Below are 21,813 nucleotides of genomic sequence, written 5' to 3'. Positions count from 1 at the left end.
GGATCTTGTAAAACTCCGGATAGCCTTGATTGTTCGTCGCACCATCGCCAGTCTCGCCACATCTGAGTAGTGATATTTCGACAATCAGCATGGCAACAGCGTTGTGACACTGACGTTCGGAGTCCAGCAGACGGGCTCAACAGGAGGCTCGTCGTCTCGGGCCTTGTCGAGACAGTCGGAAGGTGATCTGCAATAGAACATTTGGAACAGGCAATAATGAGGGAGAGGAGCGGCGGTTCATACCATAGCTCGCCACAGGCTTGTTTGCAAATAGCTGGCCGAGTCATCATTGGATCTTTCCGTGTGGAGCAGCTCTCTGTCGTGGACTGCCATCTTGTAGCTGCTTCGAGACAGGAGCATCCGCCCAAGGGACAGCGGGAATGTGAGTAGCAGGCTACCAGACCGTGCCGTTATCAACAGCGGCGAAGGACACCAGGAGCGGAGGGTTGCTTGTGCAAAATATCCATCGAGCATCCAACACCATATGAATGCATGGCCTGCTGGGCCACCGGGGAATATTTTCCCTAGCGTAACCATCACAAGCCCATCAATCAAGGGAGCTCCAATCAACGTCTCCCAGGCAATGACGAAAGCAGCCAGAAAAGCCCTTTATCTCTCTACTTCTTGCACTTGGCAGGAGGCGTCAGGCCGCATATGCAATCAGTGGGCATGTTCACTCCGCTCTATAGAATGCACCCAATCCCAAGTATACGCATGCTTCTCGTCGGTCAGATCAATAGGCAAGGCTGTGTAAAAGGCAGGAGACGGCCGCCAATGCACGCCCATGGTCAGTCACATGGTGCAAATAAAAAGCAGAATACAGAACGTTGAAAACAGCAAAATTTTCAGGGGAAAAGCATGTCCAGTCCGCAAACTGTCTGTCGGTCTTGCGCCTCAAATCGGTTTTGACTGGTGATGCGGCCTTGTTTCCCAGGTGACCCTCCTATGAAAGTTTCAACGCATACCTCAGTTCGATTCTGACTCCAGTCATGACGAGTTGCCGTTTCCAAATTAGGATACAGGAACGGGAGAACATGTCATCACCAGCCAAGGCTGCTGCAAGATGGAATCACCTCCATGTGAATTATAGCAAGTGATGGGTTTGCTAAAATAGATGCCGGATCAACTCCTACATGTTCGCCACCTGGGCCTGTGGTGGACGGGCCACCCAACGCGAGGACAAACAATTCTCATGTTTCCTTGGCCTTATGTTTGCCCGTGTTAGATGCGTTGCAGTCACTCGCATCTCGGGAACTTCCGGGCGGGAAAGAGCAGCATCAAAAGGCATGGCTGCCACCTGCAACCTGCGAAACCAGGCACCGGCTCCCACGAGGGCTTTGCACACAGCAATCTGAAGATGGAACGGAAGAGGAAGTCGGGCAAGAAAAAGAAGACCAAGAAGCATGCCGTAGAAAGTCCGAGTATCTAGCTGGCTGCCATAGCATCCGCCATTGGGCGAACCTGCGCAACCGGGTTCGCTCTTTTTGTTTTTCCGCCAACGCGTCGTCCCTTCCTTCCCAGCATCAACACAGTCACTGCCTTCCATTCACTCGTCCATATACCCACCTTCTCACCCGTCTCTGAGGGCTGTCTCCACTCGTTTTTTCTCCCCGATCCTGCACCTACCTCTCATCTTTTTCTCTTCCTCCTCCCCTTCCCAGAGCCCGCGCCTGGCAACTCCCTTGGGTCGCCGGCGGCAGTCGTTCTTTCTTCGCCACTCACTTCCTTTCCACATACATTTTTCCACCAAGTATTGGCTTTGCTCTGGCTTTGGTATCGCCACTGGAAAGCGTGACCGAACCTTTTTCCCACCGCGGCAGTCGCGTTCCTCCCACTGCTTTCCGCGCCGTGGCGTGTTAGATTTTCCATCATGACTACAGGACAGATCCGTCAGCAGCAGAGGCAGGGGACGGCCACCCGACCCCGACCGGTGCAGTCGATGCTGCCCATCTCTGGTCCTCCCGCGGTGACCGCGCCTCGCGCCTTTACTCCTCACCCTCGCGCCTTTACTCCTCACCCTCGCACCTTTGCTCCTCACCCTCGCGCCTTTACTCCCCACCCGACCGCCCCTCGCTACACCACAGCAGGAACAGTCTACAACCCCAACATGGCAGCACCCGTCTATCCACCGGTCAGGAGGACAAACTCTCCCCGCTGGTTCCCTAGCCGAGCCAGAGGCAGTCCCAGCCCAGGGATTCCATACAACCAGAACCCCATCCCGGTCCGTTATCCGCCTCACATCACTACATATCGCCGCGACACCTACACGCCCCTTCAGCAAAACTACGACCGCGCCATCACCCCACGCCTGAGAGAGCTCCAAGGGCCCCTCGGAAACTTGAAGAACCCAGTCTCCACCCTCCCCCCGCATCTCGTGGGAATGACATCTCCAGGCCCTGACGTCGGCGGCGGAAGGCTTGCTCAGAGTTGGCGCAAGGTGGGGCCTGCAGGAGTCGATGACGGCCAGCACCAAGATGACGAAGACCCCGAATTCATTGCTTCTGTCAATGTCCTAGCCTCGCAGTTCAATGTCAAGGCCCTTACCAACCTGGCGTCGTACCAGAACCCGTCGCAGAGAGCCGCGAAAAAGGCTTTGTCTCGAGCGCGCCCCTTCTCCGACCGCCCCGCTGCCTCCAGATCGGAGACGCTGAGCATGCCTCAGAACCAGAATCCAACCACTCGGGCTGGTCTCGGAGCGTACAGGCCCCCTATGGCCGGATACGGTGCACCCGGCAAGCCTGGACCTAATGCCGGATACGCTGCGCCCGGCAAGCCTGGACCTGATGCCGGATACGGTCCGCCCGGCAAGCCTGGACCTGATGCTGGATACGGTGCGCCCGGCAAGCCTGATGCCGGATACGCTGCGCCCGGCAAGCCTGGACCTGATGTCGGATGCGGTGCGCCCGGCAAGCCTGGACCTGATGCCAGAGCCTCTCGCTCCCTAGGCGACGACTATGCCCCGGCCGGCGCACCCGTTCCTCGCAATATCACTGCCCACAGCGCTGCCCGCAGAGCCGCCTTTAATGCGTTCCTGAAGACAATAAGCCCTCGCTCAGGCCCATTTCCAACCCGTCCTGGAGCGCCTCAGCCACTCACTGCTGGACCTCCAGGTCTTCGGAAGCATCAGCCATTCCGAGGTCCTGGCCCCTCAGCTCCCTCTGTCCTCCAGGGGTCTAGCGATCCTAGCTCTCCGGACCTACATATCTTTCAGGAATCTGGCGATTCTGCCACCAGCGCATATCAGTCAACCGAGGACAGCGGCTGGCTTTCCGAGGACGAGGGATCCTCGCAGGACGATGTGTCCAAGCCAGCCCAAGACGTGTCCAAGCCAACCCAAGACGTGTCCAAGCCAGCCCAGGACGTACCCAAGCTAGCCCAGGACGTGTTCAAGCCGGCCCAGGACGTGTTCAAGCCGGCCCAAAATGTGTTCAAGCCGGCCCAAAATAGGTTCAAGCCAGCCCAAGAAGAGGTCTATCCCGACGTTATCCAGTCCATGATTGATGCCATCGTCAACTCTCCTCAGCCGTCCAGGGCCATTACCCCCCCAGTCCTCCAGCCACCCATTGGTACTAGCCGCCCCAAGCCAGCCGACCCGAAGACGGCAGATGCAAAGATGGCAGATCCGAAAAAGGCAGATCCAAAGATGGCAGATCCAGAGGCTCCCGCTCCCGCAGTCTCCAAGCCCGAACCGCCTCCCTCCATGCGGCTCTACTACCCATTCGGACTACCCTCTGACTACGTTCCATCTAGCGAACCCCTGGAGCAGTTTCTCCCTCCACGCCGCACTCATGCCCCCAGGACTCGCGAGGAGCTCGACCGTCACCAGAAACGGGTCGATGAATCCTGGTATGCCAACGTCAAGAGCACTCACAATGCCTTGGATGATGCCACCCTGGACGCCAAGAAGAGGCATCTGTTCCGCACTCTCGGCCGCGTCGATCTGGCCGAGGCTATGGCTATTGACGGTCCCGGTCCTGCCGACGAGAGCGGACCCAACAAGCGCTTCAGCAACTTTGTCGTCCCTGACCCATGGGTCATTGACGACTCCGAAGCCGGGCTCCGGAGCTTCTTTGCCAGCAAGTGAGACCCAGGCCAGCCGAACCAAGGCCGGCACCTTTTCTTTTGTCAAATTCACGAGCAAGACAACTGCCGGAGAACGCCTAATCTGGTTATCCCGTTTTCTTTGCATTCTTTTGTTCCTCTTTCTTGTCCCATGTCCTCAGACCGACGGAATTAGTTGACGGAGCGCCTGTTCTATGATTTCTTTTGCTTTTGGGCACAGCTAACGGGCCACATTGGAGACGTGACCAAGAAGAATGGATGAAAACCCTCTCTCCTTTCCAGCATGCACAAACGCAGGTAATTCTTGGTTGCACGCAAACTCTTTGTATTTTGAGATTGTCTCACAATTATGCTCTCTCTCCTTTGTTACATTCCTCCCTCTGTCTTGTCCTCGTTTTGAAACTCGGTCGATGTTTTCAGTTTGCCCACCTGGCTAGCCCAAGATAGAAGCGGCTGAGCAATCATAACGTCAAAACCTGTATAGAGTAGTAGGATGTTGGCATGGACATCAATTGAGCTGGTGTTTCGTGCCGTCACCATTGCGTCTGTGATTGGTCATCCCCGTTTGTTTACAATCGGTCGCCCTCGTTGTCGTTTTGTTTGGTCGCCCCGTTGGAATAATTTCGTCCCCACCCAACCTGCTGGATCGCCCCACTACAAATCCCAGCCACTGCGAGCAATCAGCCATCGCGGCCGCCCGCAAGCTGCGTGCTTCGTGCTTCGTGCTTGCTGCAGCACAGCACCCACATTTTGATCTTCCCCACCGCGCCCCCAGACCGCACGCTCCCTGAAGCCCGTGCCGGTTTTGTCGCGTCTGCTGTCCTTGTAGCTCTGGACGTAAACATTCCAGCCGACAAGACCGCCCACCGTCAAGAACAACCTACGGCCCGGCCTCAACACGACACCTTGTGTTCCCCGATCGCCTCCCACTTTCACTCTCTTGACTTTAAAATCTTCTTTCTCTCCTTTGGTCGCTTTCGCGCCGTCTTTATTTTAGCAACGTCGCATGCTTTTTATACTCCAACAGCTTGCTGGGCGCGACAAGAGGCCGATTCGTCCACTATGGCAAACCCAATCGCCTCTCCCCGGCCCTCTGGGGTGGGAGGGGGAGAGGACCCCTTTGTGTCTGTAGCGAACCCGCCTAGCACCGCGAGACATATTCGCTATTCCACCCTCGATCCGCAGATATTTTCCTTCAGTCTCGGCACATCGGCAGAACAAGCAAAGCGAGCTCTTCAGGCTCATCTGCTCGAGACAAATCGCAAACTGGAACAAGTGGGCAAGTCTGGCACTGCACTGGTTGAACACCGCAGGCAGATCGAGGAGCAGATGAAGGAGGTGGAGCAGCTTCAATCCGAGGAGGAGGTACCATCTGAACTGAAAAAGACTCTCGTAAATCTCGAGCGGGACTATAGCGAGGTGACAAGAGAGACCTCGAGGACCTTGCTTCCCAAACAGAGGATACCAAGCAACGAGGCTGCCGCCGGCTCGCCGTTTGCCCCCGAAGGAAAGGGCGGCAGGGTATGTGCATGATAAAGCTTACTTGCTTGGAGAGAAAGTCGCGATAACATGTGTGCTGACCTACTTCCAGCGCTCAGTCAGCCCGTCCAAATTCGAAAGCCAAGCTACGGGCTCCCCGACCAAGTTGAGCGTGCCAAATCGCAGGTCGCGCAACCAGCCGGCGAACCGGATTCACGATATCGAATTTGCGGCCGAGATCAGCACGAGTCTCATATCTCAAGTCCGTAACCTGCAGTCGCTGCTTGCCGAACGTGACGAGGAACTCCGAGATATCAAGCTGGAGAAATCAAAGCTGGAATTGGATGCCGAGAACTTCCAACAGCGCGTCAAGAGCCTGGACGAGAATGAGCACCGCTACAAGGATGAGAACTGGAATCTGGAGACACAGCTACACGAGCTCATAGCTTCCCAAAAGGAGGCTCAAGAGCGCGAGAAGAAGTTGACACAGGCCCTCAACGTCCTGCAGGCCGACAAGAACTTGACGCAAAGAGAGCTGGACGAGATCAAGGTCACACACTCCAAGCTCGTGGATGAGCATGCTGCCGCCGTCAAGCACCACGACATCGAGCTGGGGACCGTCAAGCGCAACATGGTCATGGCCGAGAGCGAGAGATCTGCCATGCAGCGCAAAATCGACGATCTCACGAGCCAGAATCAGGAGCTCGCCAAGGCCTTTTCGAGCCAGAGAGGGAGGACACTGGAGCGAGACGTCAATCTGGGAATGAGTGACGAGGACCTCGAAACGGCGACTGACAACGCCACACCAGAGCATTCGCCCCCTCCTTCGCCCGTAAAAGGCACACCGCGCCACCCAATGCTCGAGTCTGAAACGCTCAAGACATCTCTGCACCATGCGCAGCGAACCATTCAAAGCCTGAGGGCCAACAACCATCGCGACAAGACCGAGAAGTTGGAGCTGAAGCGCATCGTCCAGGACCTCCGCGACGAGATGGAGCGCATGAGAGGAGGAGATGCATCCAACAGCGCGACTCGACGCACCCGCAAAATGGACTCTCGCGAATTCAAGAAACCCCTCAAGCCGGGCCAGCTCGGCGGAGCTCGTGCCAGTCGCAGCGACATCTATCTCGATGATGACCCCGACTGGGAGGATCAAGCCGGCCAAGCCTCGAGCCCCACGCGTGCACCTGCCGAACGCAATGTGCTGCCGACGACGGAAATGCCCGCGGTGCTCGAGTCCAGTGATCATTTCGAGACGGCCCACGAGACGAGTGACGGTGCGTTTGAGACTGCCAACGATGAGCGTGCTACCGAGACGGAGGAGTTTCAGACTGGTGCCGAGGAGCTGAGCGACGACGACGACGACGCGGCCACGGAAACCGAGGGGGCACCCACGGGGTTGGGCCGACGACTAAGGCGCCCGCCTTCTCTAGGACTGACGCAGAGCCGCACACGATACTCGTACCACAGCACAGCCTCAACTTCGACCGACGAGGATGACTATTCGGTATCTAGTGTCAAGACCCCCACTGCGCTACCACCCCAGAAGATGCGCGTCCGGCTTAGTCGTGCCACACTCTCATCGTCGCGCCGCTCACGACAGGCGAGCGAAGAGCCCACATTCCAGAGCAGTCCTGCCAGCTTCGCCACGAGCAGCGTGTCGGGTACCCCGCAGGCAGCCGGGCAAAGCCTCTTTGCTGAGCTGGGAGACTTTGATGGGAGCGACGATGAGTCTCTGGTGGCAACCCCGAGCAGGCGCAGCGTGCGTTCCATGACTCCTGCCTCGATTGTGCACCGGAGGCGTTCGCCTGTCCCCGAGGTTCCCCCGCTGCCCAAGGCCGTCATGGTCGACAGTGGCATGATGACGGAGCCGGCCTCTCTCGCCATGTCCTACATACTGGCCGAGAAGGTCGAGCCGGTGAGCGAGCCAACAATCCTCCCACCCACTCTTGGCATCTCGGGCATCCAGACGGAGCATATCGAGCCAGTGAGCGAGCCCAAGCTTCCATCTCCGACGCTTCGCTTGTCTGGACTTCAAATCGAGCATGTTGAGCCTGTCATGGAGCCCGAGGTTTTGTCACCTGCCTTGATACTTTCGGCCATCCGTGCCGAGTCTGTTGAGCCGGCCTCCGAGCCTGAGATCATTTCACCTACCCCTATCTGTCTGAGCCTGTCGGCCATCCGGGTCCAAGATGTGGAGCCTTTGCCCGAACCTGGTGCACTAGCTCCGCCTCTCTGTCTCAATATGTCGACGATACAGGCCACAGAAATCGAGCCAGTTGTCGAGGCGGTAGAACTGCCTCCCGCGCCTCCCACGCTCGTACTTTCTCTTTCTACAATCCAGATGGAACATGTTGAGCCTCGGCGTGAGACCGAGTCACCCGCAGCCCCCGCTCCTGCTTTGAGCATATCTGCCATCATTGCTGAAGAGGTCGTGCCCATCGAGCAGCCCGAACCGGCAGTTTCTCCCGCGCCCGTTGCGCTCCTGGCCGCGGTACCTACCAAGACTCAACCTGCCCCAGTCACCCTAGGGTTATCGGGCATTCTGGCGCAGTATGAAGTGGCTCCAGTTCAGCCAGAGCAGTCACAACCGGCCCCCGCTGTTCCAGAGGTCTTGTCTTTTTCCAACATCCAGGTCCAGGACGTGGAACCAATCGTCGAGGCCCCCGTGTCTCCCGTTTATCCAACCCTCACCCTTTCCCAGATCCAAGGACAAGGCCTGGAGCCCCAAGCCGAGTCCGAGACCTGTGCCCCTGCGCTTGCGCTTGCGCTTGCGTTCTCACCCATCCAAGCGGAACACCTGGAGCCCTCGGCCGTGCCGGAAACCTTCTTCTCCACCTTTGCCTTCTCCCCCATCCTGTCGCAAGTTCTGGACCCTTGTGTCGAGCCCGAATTACCGGCTCCCGCGCTGTCTCTATCGGCAATCGCCGCGCAGCATGTCGAGCCTGTCAGCCCTACCAAACTTCCGCTGCCCGGTCTGTCGCTGTCACGTATCTCGACCGAGCATGTGGAGCCGGTTCAGTCTATCGGCCTCGGTCCCGTGGTGCCTGAGCTCGGCTACTCTGGCGTCGTCACATCGGTGAACACCCGTCCAGCTCCTTCCCCAAGCCCGAAGCGTAATGGCTTCACCTTCACGCTTCCCCGCGGCAAAGACGTTCCCAGAACTCCCACCAATGCTATTTTTAGAGTTGGCCGAGCCAAGGGCAAGGGCAAGGCGCCCGAATCGCCCATCATTGCCGAGGATGATACACGTCAATCCCTCAGCGACTCTCCTGTTGCCCAAACTCCCGAGTCACAGAGACCGCTCAAGGAACTCCCAACCAACACCAATACCAAGCCCATGCGGAAGCAAATGACTGCCACGGCGGACCAGGGAGCTCAGACGGCTCTGACGGCCGACGCCATCGACCAAATCATGCGTTTGAGGACCAAAACCGGCAGCCCTGACGATGGGCACCGACGGAACGAGTCTTTTGGCACGAGTGTGGGCACCCCTGGCACTATACGGGTACGACGATCCCAGGAGAGCATTGGCAGCGTCATCCACCACCACAAGAGCAAGCCCGATGGAGCTTTCGACCCCGACATGGCCCCTCCGAGGCGGCCCGGGAGTGCTGCAAGCCGGGCCTCGTTCCAGGCCGCGGCGCTGCCACCGTTGCCACCCAACCATAAACAGGCTATCGAGGCCGCACGAAGCAACTCGTCGGGCGGCGTAAGCGGCACCATCGGCACTATCGGCACTATCGGCACCATCGGCACCATCGGCACCATCGGCACCATCGGCACCATGGGCCCCCCGCTACTGCCAGCTTCAGCTTATCGTAACGCGTCCATCCGACCGCGCACCCCCAGCGGCTCCCATCCGCTTTCGCCCGTCTCGGCCACGTTCGGACGCGGCACGCCGATACCGAGGCCCATTCGATCGAACTCGGCTCTTGGTGCGGCCGAGGTGTATCCCAGCCCTTCGCGTATCACGGCACATAGTAGGCAGTCGTCGATTTCGTCGTTTGCTTCCGAGGTGGACGCGCGGTTCAACACGCAGAACGGCATACCGAGCCAGCACAGCCACGGGTTCGATCCCAACACGGACCCCCGCATGATCCAGGCCATCACGCAAACCATGATTGGCGAGTATCTGTGGAAGTACACGCGCAAGGCCGGCCGCGGTGAGATGTCGGAGAAGCGCCACCGACGCTATTTCTGGGTGCATCCCTACACCAGGACCCTGTACTGGAGCGACCGCGACCCGTCATTGGCCGGTCGTTCAGAGCTGCGGGCCAAGAGCGTGCCCATTGAGGCCGTCCGTGTCGTCACCGATGACAACCCCATGCCTCCCGGCCTTCACCGCAAGAGCTTGGTTATCCTATCCCCAGGCCGCACCATCAAGTTTACGTGTACTACGGGTCAGCGACACGAGACATGGTTCAATGCGCTCTCGTACCTGCTGCTCCGCACCGATGTTGAAGGGCATGCCGACACGGAGGAGATTGCTGAGCACATCACGAGTGAAGATGTCGACGAATTCAACCCTCAGATGGGGCGGCGCCCCGTCGTCATGAGCACTCGCGCGTCCACGCGAGCCCCACCTTCGTTAATGTCTTACAACTCACGCACCACCCGGAACGAATCCCCGGCCATGGTCAATGTTTCTTTGGACGTGCCGACCTTGATGCCATCCCCTCAAAAGAAGAAGGATCAGCGGCCTTCACTGGGGACGCTCAGCCGTCTGAGTGGCTACTGGCGATCAAGCCAGCTGGGAACTCTACGAAGCAGGAGCGTCGGCGCCCAAGAACGATCCATATATGAGGCGAGCGAGGTGCATGATAGCGCCGAGGACCTGAGGGCCATGTACGAGGCACAGGACCGCGAGTCTGCGAGGCTGGAGAATGTCAGAGCCTGCTGCGATGGTAGGTGTCTTGCCATTCTTTTTTTTGCTCCAAGACGTGAACCTTGGGCATTTAGCTGACTCTCTGTTTTTTCGCCAGGAAAACACGATGTGGCCACCCTCACAAAGCGAGGCAACCACTCACACACCCACACCCACACCCACCCCAACCAGCCGTCGACGGCAGCCTCCATGGCTGCCACCGGCTCCATGGCTGCCACCGGCTCCAAGGCCTAAAGATACCAGCTAACCAGAGTTCTGGGCGTGACTCTGTTGTCCATTTTGCATCGGGATGGCCGCTGTCCTTCCATCCGCACGCCCTTTCCTCTCTCTTCTATATCTCCTTGCCATTAAAAACAACACCATACGCCTCGGATTTCCCACGACGTCCACGAAAGCTTTTTGTTTTGTCTTGTTTCTGTTGTCTTGTCGTCGCTTTCGCGTTCATGCCATTTACTGTACCTTCTTGATCGCTTATCTGTGCGCATGGATTATGAACGTGCTCACCCGTGGTGCGGCTCCTCGTCTTCTTTCTTTCGTCTTGTAGAGTACGGATTATTCCAACCAACTTCTCCGTCCGACTAACAGTGAGGTTGACCGTTGTTGTCCAACATGCGAATGAATCCCTTGGAGGTTGTCTCGTTACTGTCGCCTGTCCTCCTCTGTCTTGTGACCTAAAATATCTGTTCTAGTTCTTTGGTCGAGGGTTATCGACAAACACGACAATTTCTCACCTCTGCTGACCCCAAATCCATCGTCCTAGTTTCATTGGCCCCCCATGGGGTCTGTTTCCCCACCGTCTGTCATCCCGCCTTTGTAACCTAGTTCTTGCCCCTCTGCCTCCCCATCCTATTGCCGCGCTTCCCCCGGAGGTGCCTGTTCCTGCGGATATGGAACTACTAGGCTGTAAATGCAACAACACCTCGGCTACCAGACACAATGCTCTCCATGGTCAAGACGTCAAGTCGAGTCTGCCTGGTTGTCATGATTCTCTTCGGCCAAGCCAGTCCCTAAAATCAACGCCTATCCCTATGCGGTGAAGTTTGTCTCTGTTCCATTTGAGAAAAAAAAAACGCAAGAAATCGTGGTCTTGATAGACACGATGCACAGTTGGGTGTTGTCCACCGCCCAAAAACCAAAACCACCGGAAAGTCCGAACTTCGCCGTCTTGTGATTGAGAGAAACAGCCTGCCGCCGTCGAGTTCCTCTCAACGGACAGCAGCAAACAATGAAAGAGTTGTAGGAAAAGCCTCCTCTCATCAACCCTCCGAATTTTCCCATTGCGCCTGACCTGAACCAGCCGATAAATCCATCTCCCGAATCTTGGCTTCGATCGTCTAGATGGTCGTCTCGTACGCGACGGGGGCGAGGGTGACGGGCTTGTTGTCGGCGGTTGAGACGGTCCTGGCCTCCCTGGGCATGGCGGGTTGGCGCTTGAGCTGGACCGGGGTGCCCTCGGCCTTGGCCTTTTGCTTGAGCGCGGCGTTCTCCTTGACGCGGCGCAGGAAGTCGTCTCGAGAGCGCGAGGGGTGGACGTGCTCGATGCGCAAGTTTACTCGCTTCTCGAGATAGCGATGTTTCACTTTCTTGTACACGATGACGCCCACGGCCGACTTTCCTACGTTGTCTGCTCGGGCATGCCATGCCATGTGTTAGATAAACACCCCGCCCGGGGCAGTATGTGAGAGGTTCATGAAAGAAAAGGGGGAAAGCGTACACACGACGCCGGTCTTGCCATGGTAGACCTTGTGCGGCATTCTGCAAAAATAGATGACCAGCTTGTCAGCGCGCGCGCTGTCTCTCAAATCGGACACTTGGGTCTCTTGCGCGGGCAGGATGCTCACCCAGCCTGGACTGCTCCATTGGCCTTGATGTCGACGACATCCCCCACATGGAACTGGCGCAAATACGTGCCCAGGTTGATCATTCCACGGGCTCGAAACTTGCGGGAGAAGGCATAGCGAGTGCCGGCGCGGAGACCGCCGGAGATACCCATCGTGAAATGATTGATTGAGCTGCGGGCAATGGGCGAGATGGAATGGCTTCAGTGGGTGATGATTTTGGGCAAAGTTGAAGCTTCTAAAATTTTTTGCAGACGAGGAACGAGGTCCTTTGTGCGGTTAGGGTAGATGCGGTCGGTGGGCAGGTGGGGCGGTCCCACCTTCCTTGGCTGAACCCCGCCCATTCAGTCCAGTCTCCCAGTCCTGTTGCGTAAATAAAAGCCTCGGGCTTTATGGCATCAAATTATTTAATGTTTTCATTTCTTTTCTGCTTCGTTTTCTGCTCTTCTTTTTAATTCCATTTTCCATTTCCCTTTCAATTCTTCTCATACTCTTCAATCTATTTCTCTTTCCTCTATCTCTCTGTCTCTATTCATGGTTGTAGTTTTTTCGCTTCTCGAGCTTGTTAGAGAAGAACTACGAACGCGAACCACGCCTCTTGAACAACTTGGTAAAGCGACCCTTCAAGCCCGGCTTCTGTGGAGCCGGCTCCTCGCGGACTTCGCCCAGAACTGATGGGGCGGCGCCCCAAACCGATGGGACCATGTAGTCCGGGGTGGTGTTGCAGTACACGATGATGCTTTCGAGGGACGAGTAGTGTCAGTACAGGCGAACCGGGGCGATGGAAACAAAACAATCGGGGAAATCGGAAATATTATCGGCCAAAGGCAAAAAAAAAAAAGTCATTGCTCTTACCTTTTGGATGCTTCGCTCACAGGGATCCGGTCCCGCTCCAGGTCCTCCTTCAGTCGATTGTTGAGCTTGTCCAACCAGCGCAGCATCTTGTTTTGCGACGGCATTTCGGCTACGGTGGCGGACGGGCTCGAACTGCGGGTAGCGACAGAGGGCTGAGATGCGACGGCAAGTGGGCGCGACAAAGGCTGAGATGCGACGGCAAAGTTGGGAGACGACGGGCCAGGCTGTGTGCACTTTGAGAAGGTTGGCTTGCTGCTGCTGCTTCCAGCGGCGGCAGGGGTGGTCTGAGTGTGATGGGGGTTCATGGCGACAAGTCAGTGACGGGGTCGGGGGCAGCGGAGCGAGCTTTATGCTGGCGATTGCGGCAAGGTGAGGTGGCCACCCCCTTAACTAGGTAATGGCTAAGGCCAACAAGTTACTCTTGCCCTACTTTTAAGTTTATCCTTACGTGCTCGCTATCCAGTAGTAGGGTTCATAGCGACAAGTTAGCGACGGGGTCGAGGGCAACGGAGCGAGCTTTGTGCTGGCGATTGCGGGAAAGCAAGGTAGCCACCCCCTTAACTAGATAATGGCCAAGGCCGGTCTGGATCCGTACCACAGCAAGTTCGTGCAACAAGTCTCTTGCCCTACTTTTAGGTTTGTCCCTACGTGCTCGAATATGTGTGCCCACGGCTGGACGCAGACGATTAGTTTCGACCAGTTCCCTTAGAGTTTTGTTCAACGCAAACTCTTACACCCCCAAAAGCATGCTGGCAACTAGCTATCAAGACCTGTTCGACTCCTGCCAGGTCCTGTCTTTTCCATGTGGGAGGCGTCTCACGCCATCCGCCCGGGGACATGATTAGTACCAAAATGCAAAATCGGGCTCGTCCCAGGCCTCAGCCACATTCGTCATAGGAACGTACACGAGATCGAACCGATACTGCGCAACCTTGGATCCCGGATACTGCGTGGCATGGAGCAGCTCCTCCTCCTCTTCCTCGGTCGTCCCCGATGGGCTTGGTGGACCCCTTGCCTCTTCGCCCGTCCCGCTCGTGTAGGCCGGCCGCGAGGTGCCGTGGGGTGGCGGGTCTTGGTGAACGCCTAGAGTGGTTCTTGGAGGGTCGCCTGCGGCTGCAGCCCGCTGCTCTTCCTCGCCCTTCAGGGGCCCCGTGGGCGGGACTCCATGCCCGTATGCGCCGGGGGTGTCGTCGCCGGGGCTAGCAGCAGTCATGTTGTGACTGGGTGACGACGAAGATGGGGGAGGAGGAACGCGGCGGCGTCTCTTGTTTCGCGGCTCTGCTTGCTGGCGCGGTGAGTCCCTCGATGCGTCGTCCGCACCCTCTCCCTGCTCACGTTCCTCGGATGTGGCCCATTGGACTTGGTCGTTCAAAGAGGCTGCTGTTGCCCGCGCTGGGTCGGTTCGAGGGCGCTTTTTGCATGGCGTCGAGGGTGACGTGCCGAGTGTGGCTTTGGAGCTTGATCCCTCGCTGAACGGCTGGGCCATGTCTGGCCCGCCGTTCGCCTTTTGCCCGCTCGTAGGGGGCGAACGCTCCGAGACCAGTGTCGGCGATGAGCGATCGGAGACGGCTTCAGCAGACTCGGCCGACACAACCGTGGCGGATGACTGCGTCCGCGTCTCTTGGGCGACTGCATCTGGTTGCCGCCCGTTCTCCATGCGCGACCGGGCTTGAAGCTGCTCTCTCAGCGACCGGGCTTGAAGTTGCTCTCTCAGTTCTTTCAGAGACTCTTCCAATCCCCTTCTCAGTTCGGCTGCTTTCTTTTTTGCTTCGCTCCTCTCTCTTCCTTCGCTCCTTCTCTCGCACCTCGCGCAGTTCGCGGACGAAACCGTCAAAGTACCTGACCATGGCGTCCAAGGCCATGGACCCAGACATGATGTGGAACCATTCGGTGCGCTCGCTGTCTGCATTTTGGAGCTGTGGGCTGGAACGAGCCTTGTTCAAAGTCGCCAGGCGATTGAGGCAGCAAGGCTCTTGGCATCGGTAGAGCTTGTCTGTATGGTACAGCCGCATCCAACCGCGCACGTCGTACCACGCCTCTTGCAGTTCGGTGATCCGTTCGTCTCTCCGGCGACCGAGCATGGCGTAGAACTCGGCCCGGTCACTCGCATCGCGGCCGCATTCGCGCACGTCGAGGAGGAAGCCTCGGAACTCCTGGATAGGGCAGGATCTAGTGTTGAAACGATCGTCGATTGGCCATCCGTTGCACATGGTCCAAGACCCGATTCCCCAGCCACTGCGGCGGCAGCTTTGCGGCCAAGGCTCCCCAGGTATTCCCGCACGGTTTCGAAGACGTGGCGGCAAGTCGTCCTTGGCCCGCGACATATATCGTCCGACGCCTCGGAGAAGCCGGCCAGTTCGACGTCCTCGACGTATAGGCGGTCGTACGCCGGCGTTGTAGCAAGGCAAAATGTCGTTGTGGACGATGCCGGCCTGGTGCAATCGGCCCGCGAGCCGGATCAGGCAGGCGGTGCAGGAGCCGGCGGGCCAGTGTTTCTAGTTCACGATGGCTTGTCTGACCGACCGAGTTTTCGATGAACTCGAGCGGAAATGCACCTTTGCGGTAGTGTGACGCCAGGTAGAGGCCCCCTCCGCGTTTACTGTCGCCTTGTCGAAGTCCTTCTTCGAAAACAAAGGGTCCCAAAGCCTAGTATGCCGGTCAGCGAGATGTCATCGACAAACACTCACGTCTTCGACAAGCAAGGTGGTAAACTCACGTCTTCGACAAGCAAGGTAGTAAATAAATCAGGCAGTCGCTATTACCGGTAGCTTCTCCAACATTCGCAGTCTGCTCTCGGCCAGGAACCCGCTGGCCAGCCTCGAGCTCCCTGGTCACGTAGTAACGTGCCCGTCCAGGGATCCAGCGACATATACAGGCCTCTATCGGTCCGGCTGTCGAGCGCTAGGTGTCGGGAAGACGTAAAGCTTGTCGGCGTCAGCCGCCCGCGACGGGCTGGCGGACGTGACGCTGCTCCAGGCTGGCGGACGTGACGCTACTCCAGGCTGTGGAAACAGACGGAGCCCTTATTCGCCTCGGTTGGGTCGTCGAGCTGTAGGCTGTGAATGCTCGGTGTATCGTAGCATTTGGTCAACGTGGCATCCTGGCAATATAGCTCGAGTTCCGCCCCTCCGAGCTTGATGGTGTTCTTAGCGTGGGGATTGAGGGCTAAATCAAGGGTGCCGGGGTTTAGGTGGAATACATTAACTTTGGTCTTGTAGGCGAGGGGACGAATCCACCAAAGGTCTCAGTGGACGCGCGCGATAGAGCGGGTGAACTCGCGGCCGAGGATGAGGATGAAAGGGTCGAGAAAGATTTGGCGCTATCGCTTGAGTGGCCGCCACCATCGTCGCCTTCATCATCTCTGATGTCTTCGAGATCCTTTGGCGCCTTGAAAGCAGGCTTGGACTCGGACGCCGGCAGGTAGAAGCGGCACCTCGGTGACTTTTTCATTAAGCGTGCGCAGCTCTTCGAAAAACGTGCGGTCTTGAACGACGATGTATAGGGTCAGAGGGTCTGGGGAAGTTGAGCCCGCATCCGCATGCAGGAGCACCCGCCCGAGCGGGCTGCGTTCCTACCGAGGTTGCCTTTCTCCATGAAAAGTTTGAACGGCCCAGCGCGGTGACCCCGCCTATCTCTTTTGGTATTTCAAGCTCGATCAGCCAGTAGGCTTCTCAACGTTAACCTGCCCCAACGCCACAGGCTCCATTAACGGATCACTTTGAGCGGCCACAAATACCGCAAAGATCAATCCACGCGTCGGTTCAACCAAAATAAAGGCCCTCAAGAAAAACAACACTTGGCCACGGCAACAGCTCCATCAAAGAAAGGCGCGATGCGCTCGTTGATCAGTTTCCAACCCCTCCTCTTCTGACGCGTAGATCCTCTGAGGGATCGCTGTCCACTATCAGTTATTCGTCCATTTCAAACGACTCCGACCTCGTAAGTAAGGCAGTAGATGTTTATCCTCATCCCGCCCTCATGAAGCCGTCGCAGTTCCATGCTTACCGGGAATGAAGAAAGAGACGGAAGAGGCGGCTAGACCGGCTAGTTCGCGAGCTAGGTCGGCCACTCCCGGATCATGGGCCTGCTAGACCAAGAACGGCAGAGTCAAGTGCAGCCAGCGACTCACTCGAAAGGCCAGCCCGGCGCCGGTACTAGCGGTGGCGGTTTCCAGGCCTAGGGCATCTAGGCCGGCAGCATCGGCCACGAACAACGGTCGAGCACCGGCTTTGCGCAACAACCACCGGCCCTCACCCGTTCCGACCGAGATTCACGAGAAGAGGTGGGCTGCGTCGGGTCGGACGACGTGCGCCCTACCGAAGCCTGGCAAGAGAGCAGCCCCAGGGCAGCCCGCCACGGCCCAAGTCTTTCAGGGTGCTCAAGTAGGATCGCAGGGCTGGTGGCGTCCTCGACGCGCGTCGACAAAGAACGAATCGTCGCCGAGGGATCGCAGACGGGGGTGTATGAGTACCAGTCCTGGGCGTCCAGCAGACAGGATGTCGGCCCCGGCAGAGTCTGCTCACACCTTTAAAAACCATTTCAAGCATATCGCCAACAAGGATCGCCTGGCTTCCAGCATTCTTGGTAGACGATTCGCTCTCCAGGTACATGGGACTGCCGCCGAAAAAGCCTTGCGACACGCCCAAAGCTGCTTCCACATAAAGCAGAGATGGATCGCCTGGCTGCTAGCATTCTGGCAGACGATTCGCTCTCTAGGTACATGGGACTGCCGCTGAAAAAGCCTTGCGACAAGCCCAAAGCTGCTTCCACATAAAGCCAAGATGTCACTTCCATGGCGCTTTTTGATAGAGGCCCCTGCTGACCTTTGCTTATCGCTGCCTTGTACCCTGCGGCCGTGGCGATATGAAAAGAAAGACAACAATCAATCGTTGACACAGGGCACCGATACCTGGTGCAATGAGCAGCTCGAGGATGCCCCAGGGCAAAGGAGCCGCCGCCCCGACCAGCCGGCAGACTGGTCAAAAGCCAGGCGGCACCAGCGGCCCCGCGATATGAAAAGAAAGACATCAATCAATCGTTGACACAGGGCACCGATACCTGGTGCAATGAGCAGCTCGAGGATGCCCCAGGGCAAAGGAGCCGCCGCCCCGACTAGCCGGCAGACTGGTCAAAGGCCCGGCGGCACGGTGACACAGGCCACCGATACCCGGTGCGATGAGCAGCTCGAGGATGCCCTAGGGCACCGATACCCGGTGCAATGGGCAGCTCGAGGATGCCCCAGGGCACCGATACCCGGTGCGATGGGCAGCTCGAGGATGTCCCAGGGCAGGGGAGCCGCCGCCCCAACCGGCGGGCAGACCGGTCAAAGGCCTGGCGGCACCAGCGGCCCCGCGTCGTCGGCGGCTGCGATACCGCCAGCAACTGGATATGAAAAGAAAGACAACAATCAATCGTTGATACAGGGCACCAATACCCGGTGCAATGAGCAGCTCGAGGATGCCCCAGGGCAAAGGAGCCGCCGCCCCGACCGGCGGGCAGACTGGCCAAAGGCCCGTCGGCACCAGCGGCCCCGCATCGTCGTCGGCTGCGATGCCGCCAGCAACCGGCGCTGCCTGCTCTTCGGCGTCGGCCCCACTATCGCCTTTGCCATCGATACCGCGGGCAGCATATACACCGTCATCGCCATCGCCATCGCCGAGTCCCGCGCCGGCACCCCTGGACGAGCCCAGCTCGGACATCCTCTCGCCCCTCGCGAAACAGGATTTCGCCTGCCAGATTCACTACCCTAGCGGCCAAGGCTGCCGAAGCACGCACTCTCCTCGCTGGCGTGCGTGCTTTGCCGTCTTGCGCCATCGGCTGGGCTGGGCTGGGCTGGGCTGGGTCGCCGGCAGCTGGACCGCCGGCACAGTTTTCCTCATCGGGGAGCGTGGGAGCCCTGGAAGGTACAGGGAAGAACTCTTGGGGGGAGACAGTGCGTCGTCCGAAGGAGCTCAGGGAGAACTCTTGGGGGGACAGTGCGTCGTCCGAAGGAGCTGTGCTCCTTGCCTTGGCCGTTGGCTGCGCCCTTCTTGCACGCACGGTCCTGGCCCGTTGTCGCCTTGTGGTTGCCGCCGCTTGAACCGTCGAGTCTCGGCTCCGGCCGTTCCTGCGCGGGCGACGGCGATGGAGGAGAGAGTGTATTGGCGACTGTCACAAAGGAGGCTATCACCAAGGGCCGGCACACTGTTCCAGGCCTTGGCGCGGAAGATCTGCACCGACACCGGTGCGGAGCACTGGTGCCGCACAGGGCAGATGAGATGCTTACCGAGCACTCGTCGGCAATGACAGGGGTGCGGTATCAGGTACCGCACCTACAAGAGACGGGATCTGGGTATAAAAGGAGGGCACAGGGCCCTCGGCCCTATACCCGTCCTCCTTTCTCGGACACGAGATCTAGCTCAACATACAATAGACCCTATCTTGCACCGTTTGTCCGTCATTAGCGACGGCACTGGCCTTACGGACGAGCGTGTGGGAGGAGGTTGGAGGAAACAGAGCCCGGCCACGGAACGAGGTTTCATCGAGTCGCTAGCGCCAGCGGGCCCGGTGTATATCTGTGAGCTCGTGGGGGAACACGGAGCTGTTGGAAGCGCCGACCGGACAAAGACAAACGCGTGTATGACTTGGCCTCGCTTAGTGTCAAGAACGAACCTTTTGGCTTGTCGACAAATCGTTTGGAGGCAGCAGTTGAAATGGTATCTCGAGTGACGCATATGGCCCTCGGCTTGTCATGGGCGTCGGTTGCAAGTCGCGTCCAGTCCGGGGCCATGTTCCTCCCGCAGCGTCGGCCAAGTCTGGGTACAGCCAGAATTTCTGGGGGAGCAAAGTTGCGGATGAGTGCGGAACGCCCCGGTTGAAGTCGTCGACCCATTTCGATGACCAAGTAGCACCGTCATTTTGTTTATGTTTCTCTGCCCCAAGAGGAGTTGCAATGTAGTTGCTGCGGTATTAGACTTTTTACCAACAATGTCATGTCATGTTCGATGAGCGATGGGATTGCATTGCATCTCACTTTCCTTTGCCTGGGAAAAGGAGGAACCTCGAGCTAGAGCACCTGTGGGAAGATGATGTGCCCGCAAAGAAGCAAGAGAGACTCGATGCCCAATCCCCACAGGCATTAAGAGACCAACCTCGGGAACAGCTATATCAGAACGCTCACACACGCCAGGAGGCACATTCTACCATGGGAAAGCCCACTTCCCGAGATGGCATAAAGTGTCAAGTACGAGGACGTCGACTTGCAGCTCGAAGCTAAAGAGATGATGAAACACAAATATGCTGCCAGCATTGGCGTTCCTCAGCTCATCCATGGCAAGCGACGGAGAAGCCCAAGGCCTGCCTGCCTCACTGGGAGGAATGGGCTCAAAGCTATAAAGACCGAGCACAACTCTCTTTTGGCAAACCAGACCTGGACCCTCCTCGCCCCTCGGCCGGTGTACAAACTAAAGACTGGACCGTCTGGTGAAATCCTGATGTACGCGATGCTCGGCACGAGAACCCGACATTTGCCCTTTCTGTTTCTTTTCTCAGTCAGCATCTCACAAACGCAACCGAAACCCCCATGTCCAAGCAGTTAAGAAGGTGATGAAGGTACCTTGCGGGCACCATCGATCTCGAGCTGGCATTTAGAAGCCCGTGTCTCCCTGAACGCCCCGGGTGTACTGCGGCCGTGTTCCACCCGTCGCTCTCGCCGCCGCTTCCGCTCAAGCGCGCTCTGCCCGCCGAGCGCCATGAGGGCCGCCATCAGGCGCTCCGTGTAGGGGTCGCGGTTCGCGGGGGTGTTGTGGCGCTGGTGGCAGCGCTGCTTGAGCGTTGTGTGGTCGCTGAGTGCGGCCGCGTGGGCGAGGCCTGCTGCTGCTGCTGCTGCTGCTGCTGCTGCTGCTGCTGCTGCTGCTGCTGGCTGGGGGCTCCCCTTTCGCCTCCTCGGGGAGAAGCGTGGCGTTCTCCTCTTTGGGGGGAGGCGTGGCGTTTCCCTCTTCGGGGGAGGCGCGGCGTTCTCTTCGGGGGGAGGCGTGGTGTTCTCCTCTTCCGGGGAGGCGTAGCGTTCTCTCCCACCTCAAGGAGCCAAAGCCGTAGCGTGCTCCTCCTGTTGGGCAGGCGGTGGTGTCGCAAACGCGTAGTTGTCGTCGTCGTCGCCCATCCCGGTCAAGTCCACGGCTTCAAGGTCGCCGTCGTGGCCCACCTCAGGGGAGAGAAGCGCAGCGTGCTCTTCTTCCTGCTAGGGAGGCGGTGGTGTCGCGAACGCGTAGTTGTCGTCGTCGTCGCCCATCCCAGTCAAGTCCATGACTTCAATGTCGTCGTCGTCGTCCACCTCATGAAGGGGGGGGGTGTGGCGTTCTCCTCCTGTTGGACAAGCGGTGGAGTCGCGAACGGGTCGTCATCGTCATTGTCGTCATCGTCGTCGTCATCGTTATCGTCGTCACCGTCGTCGTCGTCGTCGCTCACCCCGGTCAAGTCCACGACTTCCACAACTTCAATGTCGCTGTCGCTGTCGCTGTCGTCGACGTCGAGCATTCTGTAGGCGTCGTCCTCATCCACGAGCGTATCAGAGCCCCGCGATGGAGGCCTGCTCGGCTGCCCCCCGCAGCTGCTGCGATCGTTGCCTTGGCTTTCCCACAGAGTTAGCCCCAGATTTGACCTTGGGCGACAACGAGCGAGGCGCAACTGGGGGGGGGGGGGGGGGGGGACGGG

The 21,813-nt window shown here is 58.3% G+C and overlaps 7 protein-coding genes across 7 annotated transcripts; 3 read left to right on the top strand and 4 right to left on the bottom strand.

Annotated features, from left to right (window-relative positions):
- Positions 1-1,870: 1,870 nt before the first annotated feature.
- On the top strand, positions 1,871-4,084 carry GGTG_04679 (hypothetical protein; the record flags this gene model as incomplete). The annotated part of the gene is made up of 1 exon (XM_009222476.1): positions 1,871-4,084. One exon carries the CDS (start codon positions 1,871-1,873, stop codon positions 4,082-4,084), a length of 2,214 nt encoding a protein of 737 aa, XP_009220740.1.
- Positions 4,085-5,124: 1,040 nt separating this feature from the next.
- On the top strand, positions 5,125-10,663 carry GGTG_04678 (anucleate primary sterigmata protein A; the record flags this gene model as incomplete). The annotated part of the gene is made up of 3 exons (XM_009222475.1): positions 5,125-5,583; positions 5,654-10,448; positions 10,527-10,663. 3 exons carry the CDS (start codon positions 5,125-5,127, stop codon positions 10,661-10,663), a joined length of 5,391 nt encoding a protein of 1,796 aa, XP_009220739.1.
- A 637-nt stretch (positions 10,664-11,300) lies between these two features.
- Positions 11,301-12,544, bottom strand: GGTG_04677 (60S ribosomal protein L21-B). The gene is made up of 3 exons (XM_009222474.1): positions 12,271-12,544; positions 12,144-12,184; positions 11,301-12,053 (listed from the first exon to the last, which is right to left on the bottom strand). Exons 1-3 carry the CDS (start codon positions 12,420-12,422, stop codon positions 11,764-11,766), a joined length of 483 nt encoding a protein of 160 aa, XP_009220738.1. The 5' UTR covers positions 12,423-12,544; the 3' UTR covers positions 11,301-11,763.
- Positions 12,545-12,660: 116 nt separating this feature from the next.
- Positions 12,661-13,244, bottom strand: GGTG_04676 (hypothetical protein). The gene is made up of 2 exons (XM_009222473.1): positions 13,123-13,244; positions 12,661-13,006 (listed from the first exon to the last, which is right to left on the bottom strand). The coding sequence occupies exons 1-2, from the start codon at positions 13,224-13,226 to the stop codon at positions 12,844-12,846; spliced, it is 267 nt and encodes an 88-aa protein (XP_009220737.1). The 5' UTR covers positions 13,227-13,244; the 3' UTR covers positions 12,661-12,843.
- Positions 13,245-13,537: 293 nt separating this feature from the next.
- Positions 13,538-15,332, bottom strand: GGTG_04675 (hypothetical protein; the record flags this gene model as incomplete). The annotated part of the gene is made up of 3 exons (XM_009222472.1): positions 13,538-13,577; positions 14,028-14,827; positions 14,928-15,332. The coding sequence occupies 3 exons, from the start codon at positions 15,330-15,332 to the stop codon at positions 13,538-13,540; spliced, it is 1,245 nt and encodes a 414-aa protein (XP_009220736.1).
- Positions 15,333-16,660: 1,328 nt separating this feature from the next.
- GGTG_04674 (hypothetical protein) lies at positions 16,661-18,872 on the top strand (the record flags this gene model as incomplete). Its single annotated transcript, XM_009222471.1, has 5 exons — positions 16,661-16,701; positions 16,935-17,061; positions 17,214-17,726; positions 18,021-18,100; positions 18,170-18,872. The coding sequence occupies 5 exons, from the start codon at positions 16,661-16,663 to the stop codon at positions 18,870-18,872; spliced, it is 1,464 nt and encodes a 487-aa protein (XP_009220735.1).
- Positions 18,873-20,240: 1,368 nt separating this feature from the next.
- On the bottom strand, positions 20,241-21,636 carry GGTG_04673 (hypothetical protein; the record flags this gene model as incomplete). The annotated part of the gene is made up of 4 exons (XM_009222470.1): positions 20,241-20,636; positions 20,717-21,170; positions 21,237-21,340; positions 21,475-21,636. The coding sequence occupies 4 exons, from the start codon at positions 21,634-21,636 to the stop codon at positions 20,565-20,567; spliced, it is 792 nt and encodes a 263-aa protein (XP_009220734.1). The 3' UTR covers positions 20,241-20,564.
- Positions 21,637-21,813: the final 177 nt, after the last annotated feature.

This window comes from Gaeumannomyces tritici (genome assembly GCF_000145635.1).
Source record: "Gaeumannomyces tritici R3-111a-1 unplaced genomic scaffold supercont2.2, whole genome shotgun sequence".
Taxonomy (NCBI): domain Eukaryota; kingdom Fungi; phylum Ascomycota; class Sordariomycetes; order Magnaporthales; family Magnaporthaceae; genus Gaeumannomyces; species Gaeumannomyces tritici.
This window is presented reverse-complemented; position numbering and strand designations above follow the sequence as displayed.

Excerpts from the sequence above, each read along its gene's own strand:
- GGTG_04677 (XM_009222474.1), bottom strand. The coding sequence starts at position 12,422 with ATGGGTATCTCCGGCGGTCTCCGCGCCGGCACTCGCTATGCCTTCTCC. Across the intron at positions 12,185-12,270 it reads AATGGAGCAGTCCAGGCTGG|AATGCCGCACAAGGTCTACC; the intron begins GTGAGCATCCTG and ends CTATTTTTGCAG. Across the intron at positions 12,054-12,143 it reads TGGCAAGACCGGCGTCGTGT|ACAACGTAGGAAAGTCGGCC; the intron begins GTACGCTTTCCC and ends ATGCCCGAGCAG.
- GGTG_04676 (XM_009222473.1), bottom strand. The coding sequence starts at position 13,226 with ATGCCGTCGCAAAACAAGATGCTGCGCTGGTTGGACAAGCTCAACAAT. Across the intron at positions 13,007-13,122 it reads GTGAGCGAAGCATCCAAAAG|CATCATCGTGTACTGCAACA; the intron begins GTAAGAGCAATG and ends GTCCCTCGAAAG.